Source organism: Zea mays, chromosome 10, assembly GCF_902167145.1.
Source record: "Zea mays cultivar B73 chromosome 10, Zm-B73-REFERENCE-NAM-5.0, whole genome shotgun sequence".
NCBI lineage: Eukaryota > Viridiplantae > Streptophyta > Magnoliopsida > Poales > Poaceae > Zea > Zea mays.
This window is the reverse complement of record NC_050105.1, coordinates 135,509,180-135,516,041: the sequence shown is the minus strand read 5'-3', so window position 1 is coordinate 135,516,041 and position 6,862 is coordinate 135,509,180. Positions and strand designations below refer to the sequence as shown.

The following is a 6,862-nucleotide window of genomic DNA, read 5'->3' as shown; positions in this document are numbered from 1 at the left end:
AGGAAAAACTGCATCGCGACGCGTTACGGTTCTTTTAGAACATTCACCTACCGAACTTTTTTGCCGTTTTCCAGAGAGAGGAAACGATGACGTCTTTTTAAAACCCCAGCCCGTGCTCGCCTCCAGCGGGGCAGACAGAGTCCCCAGTCCCCACAGCTATAGATGGCCAACCGGGCCGCACGGCACGGCACTGGCACTAGCACGGCTAGGCACGGCACGAAAGGGCACGGCACGGTTAGGCACGGTAGAAGATCCGTGCCGTGCCTATTAGTGCCAGCGTGCTGGGCCCTCGGCCCAGGCACGGCACTACCAGTGCTTAACCGTGCCGTGCCGTGCCAACAGGCACGCCAGCACGCCAGTGCTAGTGCCAGCACGGGCACTACGAGTAGAAAAACCAGCAGCAGCATTCAAACAGCATAACTGAGTAACAGATTTCATAGTTAATAACAGATTCAAACAGTATTCAAACAGCATTCACAAAGAGAGTAAGAGACTAATCAAACAACAATTTTATGAGCTGTAGTGCAATGGCTGCCTCGTTAAAAACCTGTCTAGGTAAAACTCACCCTTGTGAGAAACCCTAGACAGGAAAAAAGAGTACAGCCCAGCTCATTAAAATGTTTTTCAAATGTTTACAGTCCAGTCCAGTGTCCAGGTGCATAATATTACAGTCCCATTACAGAAATGGTCAGAAAGAGAGTAAGACTAATCAAGATAAAGATCTTCAAATGTTTCTTCAAGCTCTTTGTCATCCACCATGTGTTGCATCCTTGCTTCAGCATCCTCCCAATCTTTAATGCATGTCAACATCTCAACCACATCAGACTTCAATCTCCTCCTCCGCTCGTCGATGATCCTGCCAGTTAAACTAAAAGTGGATTCTGAAGAGATGGTAGACACAGGAACAGTTAAAATATCTTTAGCCATAATTGACAGTACTGGATAAGTGAGTTTGTGCTGATCCTCACTAATTGACCCCCATAATTGCAGCATCCTCCCGGAGGTCATCCTCATCGTCGTCTCCGGCCAACCCACACAACCGTCGCTCCTCGTTGCAGTCGATCTCAACAGTTTCATCGTCGGAGACGGCCATCGACCCACCTCGGGCTCGGAGTCCCGGTTCCTCAACGGAGTAAGCCGGAGCACCAGAGCTAGGAGAGAGGAGGGGATGACCGGTCCGGCCAACCGGTTCCTCCACGGATTTGAATCCGGAGCACCAGAGCTAGGAGAGACCGGAGCACCAGAAGAAGATAGGTGAGGGAGACCAGAGCTAGGAGAGAGTAGAGGCCGAGAGGGAGACCAGAGCTAGGAGAGAAGAGAGTACAAGTGCCAGTGCCAGTGCCGGACAGTGCCGGAGGGGGAGAAGAAGATAGGTGAGGGAGACAAGAGCTAGGAGAGAGGAGAGGCCGAGAGGGAGACCGGAGCTAGGAGAGAAGAGAGTACAAGTGCCAGTGCCAGTGCCGGACAGTGCCGGAGGGGGAGAAGAAGATAGGTGAGGGAGACAAGAGCTAGGAGAGAGGAGAGGCCGAGAGGGAGACCGGAGCTAGGAGAGAAGAGAGTACAAGTGCCAGTGCCAGTGCCGGACAGTGCCGGAGGGGGAGAAGAAGATAGGTGAGGGAGACAAGAGCTAGGAGAGAGGAGAGGCCGAGAGGGAGACCGGAGCTAGGAGAGAGGAGAGTACCAGTGCCAGTGCCAGTGCCAGTGCCGCCGTACCGGACCCCGGAGTCCCGGTTCCTCAACGGAGCAAGCCGGAGCACCGGGATCTCCGCAGAAGCGCAGATCACACCGGAGGCCGGAGGGGGAGAAGAAGACAGGAGAGAGGAGAGAGATGAGGGAGAACGGAGCACCGGGATCTCCGCAGAAGCGCAGATCGCACCGGTTCACAAACCCTAATAAGCCGGAGCACCGAGATCTCCGCAGATCACACCGGAGGGGGAGAAGAAGACAAGAGATCCGAGCGGGGGTTATGGATCTGAGTTACCCGGTTCACAAATGCGCAGATCCGAGCGGGGGAGAGCCGGAGAGGATCTCCATTCTCCGACGAGCGACGATCGATCCGAGTCCGAGCGGAGGCGCCGAGGCGGAGAGCCGGAGACCGCAGACCGGAGGCGGAGATGGAGACCGGAGCGCTTAGCGGAGGCGGAGGCCGGAGGGAACGAGGGAGAGGGGAGCTCGCCGGACGCCGCCGAATCGCCCGCGGGCCGCGGCTGAGCGAGAGCGAGTTAGGGTTTGAGCGAGAGCGAGAGCGAGTGAGCGAGTGAGCGACTGAGCGGCCGCGGCTGGGGAGTGGGGACTGGGAAGTGGGGGCCGGGGGCGGGTTACACGGCTGGCCGGCTGCTGGGTGGGCCGTGCCGGCGCCGTGCCAGCCCAATTTACCGTGCCGTGCCTGGGCCGACCCTACGGGCCCAAGTGGTGGCCCAGGCACGGCACTAAGAACGGGCCGTGCCCGGCACTGGCACTAAAAGGTCCGTGCCGTGCCGTGCCAGTGCCGTGCTTTTTAGTGCCGTGCCAGTGCCGGCCCGTCGTGTTAGTGCCATTTGGCCAACTATACCCACAGCCCCACGACACCTTTCTGACAGACAGGTCGCACCAGCCGTCCAGGTCCAGCCCGCATTCCTTCCCTCCTCCGCTCCTCCTAGTTCCTACCAACTCCCGTTGTTGCCTACGGCGATTCCAAATTCCCATCTGCCCTCCTGCTGCTCCACTCCACTCCACTCCAGGCTCTTTTCCCTGCTCCTGTGGGCTGTGGCGAGCGCAAACCAGCCTCGCTTCCCAAACCCTAGCTCCTCGCTCTCCCGCCCGCGTGGCCTGCCAGGCAACCACCCCCGGATCAACTCCGTACAGCGTGCCTCCGCCTCCCGGACTCCAGCGGCGGCGGGATGTGGTCTCACTCCAAGGACTTGCTCGAGATCGAGCCCCTCGAGCTCCGATTCCCATGTACGGTTCCTCCGCCGAACATTCCCTCGTGTCGTGTCGTGTCGTAATTAGTTAGTTAAGCGTTTCCTGCACATGCCTGTGTGTGTTGTTTTCTGAAGCGGGATTTGGGCTGTTGCTGGTATGCCTGCTCACAGATTCTCCCGCATATTCCCCCCTATTTTAGAATATAAGAATGTTGAGGGAATTTTGGCCTTGTTGTCGCGTTGATTTCTCGCTCGTTCCTTTTTTTTCCCCCTCATTCTCGCAGTCGAGACAAAGAAGCAGATCTCGTGCTCTATGCAGTTGACAAACCGAACAGATGACTACATCGGCTTTAAGGTAAGCTCGGCATTCTGAATCCCCTCTTTCCCGCCCAGCTAGATTGCTTTGTCAAGGTCATAGAAGTCAGCAACTGCGTGAAACGTTGAGTTACTATTAATGATTTTGAGTCCGACAGGTTAAGACGACGAGCCCGAAGAAGTACTGTGTCCGGCCCAACAGCGGCATCGTGCCACCTCGGTCCACCAGCGATGTCATTGGTAATTCCAACAGACCAACACTCACCTCCTTCCCTCCAAGTTCATTTGACATGGGCGTCCCCAAGATTACTATCATTCAAATGCCTGACGCCCTTTGCAATTTCTCAGTGACAATGCAAGCACAAAAGGAGGCGCCACCGGACATGCAGTGCAAGGACAAGTTTCTTGTGCAAAGTGTCGTTGTGGCGGAAGGGACCTTAGTCAAGGACATCACTGGCGATATGGTAAATGTTGTGATCTCTGTGAAAATTTTCTGCCAGATGTTTTGTTTCCGAAATGCTTGAGGTTGTACCTTGTGCAGTTTACCAAAGAATCAGCTAATGTGGTGGATGAGGTTAAGCTGAAGGTCGTCTACATCCCACCACCCAAACCGCCATCCCCAGTGCATGAGGAATCTGAAGAAGGCTCATCACCCCGACCTTCATTGTCCGATGGAATTAACTTGAATTATCAAGAGGTATGGCCTGCAAATATTATTGCTTGTTTCATTTCCTCCCCCCCCCCCCCTGATTGTTTGCTTTTTAGATGCAGACAACGAGGGAATCTGATGAGTCACTGTTGTTCTCGGTTAGTATCTTAACTTTCATGCACATTTACAGGTTACTTCTCTTTCTCAAACTGATTTAAACTGAATCATTGCGTATTGCTGGTTACAGGCTGTAAAAACTCATATAGATCAAAAGGACTACACCTCCGAGGTGAGCTCCAGTAAAGACAGTCTTAATGTACCCTCTGTGTTTGTTTCAACCAAATCTTGCACTTGAATCTTCCATTTAAATTAATCTCAAAGTGCCCTGGGGGCTGGGGATAAAAACCTGTTTTTTTAAAGTATCAATTGCCTGGTCGGCCACTGCAATAAACAGGACCATTGCTAAGCTGCTGGTGCCTAAAAATCACATATTTGATTATTTGTAAAGAATGTAGCTTTTATCTCCAGAATTTCACAGTTCATGTGCTTTACAATCATAGATGATAAAGGTTTTAGAGCACCACACTTACACAGTTGAAGTTAGGGGTGCTGGTTCAAATGTTAATGAGATATAGATTGACTTGGTAGATTTCTGTGGCATGGTGGCACCTGTCAATGATTTTAGTATATATTATATATCTTCATCAGATTTGTAAAAAAGAGATATTGGCCATGCTTAAGCCTCATCATGTGGTGCGATAGCATTCTATCAATAACCTGTATTGAAACCTGAAACCACTTTACAGCAGATTGATAGCAATTATCCCAAAACTGATGTTCTGCTTTTCGACACCAGTGGGGTACAATATATGCAGTATGCACACTTCAACGATTCCTTTGTATTATTGGAAGTTTAGGATTTTGATTTAGATCCTTGTGCAAGGAGATACATAAGCTACTATTGACTATGTTCAGGCTCTAGCCTGCTCAGTCATTGTACATGTCATACCTGCACAAGATTGCAGCACCATGCATCAACATCCATAGAGTGGAGTTAGTTAAGTTTCAAGCTGCTGTGCTGATTGATGTTTCTAGCTTCAGTTTACACTTATTGTCAATTTATCATGCTTTTGTGTACATTTTGCCATAGTCCTTGTATGCATCTACTTCAGGATTGATATTGATTTATGCAATCTCCATTGTTCATTGGTTTTTTGTAGTTAGTGTGAAGTTGTCTATTATAGCTTGTCTCACAAAATATTAAGTGTTATTATATCTTACGTGGTCCAGTACAACATTTGAGTTGCATTTTGTGAATAAGGTACCTTATCCCTATTGTTCTCTGTGTAGACATCTGCTTTGATTTCAAAGTTGACAGAAGAGAGAAACTCTGCCATTCAGCAGAACAATAAGCTTCGAGAGGAACTGGTTAGTGCATTCTATCTTAATGCAAATAGTCTGTGCACGCTCTACTATTCCATTGGAGCAGACTATTTTTTCCCCATAGTTGAGGTTCACTGCTATATGTGCATTTCTCTTTGGGAAGCATTAGCTCTTCCCACTCCCACACGTCTGACTATTTTGAATTTGAATACCATATTTTTCACCAGGAACTCATCTCTAATCCTTTTTTTCTTCTCGTTTTTGACACTATACAATCATATGTATACATCTATTTACATTTCTTTAGGTTCATAACTCGGTGCGTTTAAGAAAGATGATATCCATGAATTTCTAGTCGAACTTTTTATATGGCATCCATAACTAGCTCTGCATGTAGAAATATTGTACATTTGTAACTAAAAAGTCTTGCTGAATCCCAATAGGACCTTACGAGGAGGGAAGCCAACAAGCAGAATGGTGGATTCTCCTTTGTGGTCGTGGTGGCCATTGCTCTCCTGGGAATGCTACTGGGATATATCATGAAGAGATAGATGGGCTCATAATGACTCGGCCTCATGTTAGACCGTTTTCCTCACAGTATTGAATATTGTCTAATGCACTTATCACATGCACACTGCTACTCCATAGCATATTCATCTGGTGTCTTACGTGATCTGTTTCGTGCTTGGGATTGGGATGACTAGTCACCAGTCGCAACACAGGCTGTCAAACAATGGTCTGTGTGCTTAATCTTGTTTTAGCTGTTATGTTAGTGTGTGCAACTAAAACTGGGTAATTAATGATGTCGTTTTGGTCGACCGTTTGTGTAACAGCGAAGTCAACTTGCTGTGGGACAGCTTTTGTTTCATGACTAGAACTTGCCATTGCCGCCAATTAGGCATGCCGCAATTTGTTAGCCACGTTTTTGGTTCATGCCACATGTGCATGTCATATACTCATTTTGATACTAAACGTTGCTTCATTTTGACGCTAAACTTCGCTACAAGTATGGGCCTCAATTACGGCATGAACCAAAAAGCGTTGCAGCACGCTGCAGCCCGCAGCTATGTTGTGGCATCCTGCTGCAATGGACCAAATAGGCTTTAAATTTGTTGACCACAATTCTTGTGGCTACCAGTGTTTTTCTTAAAATGTCGCCTAGGCAACGGTTTAATGTCTTGTCTCGCCTTACACTTAAAAAACACCGGTGGCTGCTACACTTTATCGAACCTTTAAGTTGTGGTAAAGTTAGGACCTGTTTGGAATCATTTAGTTTTTAAAAAACTGGTTTATAAAAAATAGAGTGGTTTCAAACATACTAGTTTATGTCCCAGTTTTTATAAACTGGATTCTCACCAAGGACATACTCTTCTCTATCTAAAATTAGTTTTTGTTTGTTTAGTTACATCATGCCCTTGTTGATTTCATAGAATTTACATCTATTGCTACCACTTTTTAAAATTAAGAAAGAGCATGCTAATAACTGTGTATCAAAAAATTAGAAACTGAGTTCAAAACATTCTATCTAACTTTTTTTATAAATCAGTTTCTAAAACTAGGGATAGAAACTAGTTTTTGAAAAACTAGTGCGCTTCCAAACATACCCTTAACACAT

The 6,862-nt window shown here is 48.1% G+C and overlaps 1 protein-coding gene across 2 annotated transcripts; it reads left to right on the top strand.

The window, feature by feature from the left end:
* The first annotated feature begins 2,555 nt into the window (after nt 1-2,555).
* On the top strand, nt 2,556-6,156 carry LOC100280363 (uncharacterized). 2 transcript variants are annotated; one of them, XM_008663631.3, is made up of 9 exons: nt 2,556-2,937; nt 3,185-3,255; nt 3,374-3,455; nt 3,564-3,679; nt 3,757-3,912; nt 3,987-4,022; nt 4,112-4,153; nt 5,215-5,292; nt 5,691-6,156. In XM_008663631.3, exons 1-9 carry the CDS (start codon nt 2,880-2,882, stop codon nt 5,796-5,798), a joined length of 747 nt encoding a protein of 248 aa, XP_008661853.1. In that variant the 5' UTR covers nt 2,556-2,879; the 3' UTR covers nt 5,799-6,156. The 2 variants fall into 2 exon arrangements, with proteins under 2 accessions (XP_008661853.1, NP_001146761.1); NM_001153289.1 differs by having other exon boundaries at nt 2,616-2,937; nt 3,981-4,022; nt 5,691-6,063.
* The last annotated feature ends 706 nt before the right edge of the window (nt 6,157-6,862 follow it).

Coding starts and splice junctions, on each gene's coding strand:
- LOC100280363 (NM_001153289.1), top strand. CDS start 2,880: ATGTGGTCTCACTCCAAGGACTTGCTCGAGATCGAGCCCCTCGAGCTC. Junction 4,023..4,111: donor ATGAGTCACTGTTGTTCTCG/GTTAGTATCTTA, acceptor TGCTGGTTACAG/GCTGTAAAAACTCATATAGA. Junction 4,154..5,214: donor AAAAGGACTACACCTCCGAG/GTGAGCTCCAGT, acceptor TTCTCTGTGTAG/ACATCTGCTTTGATTTCAAA.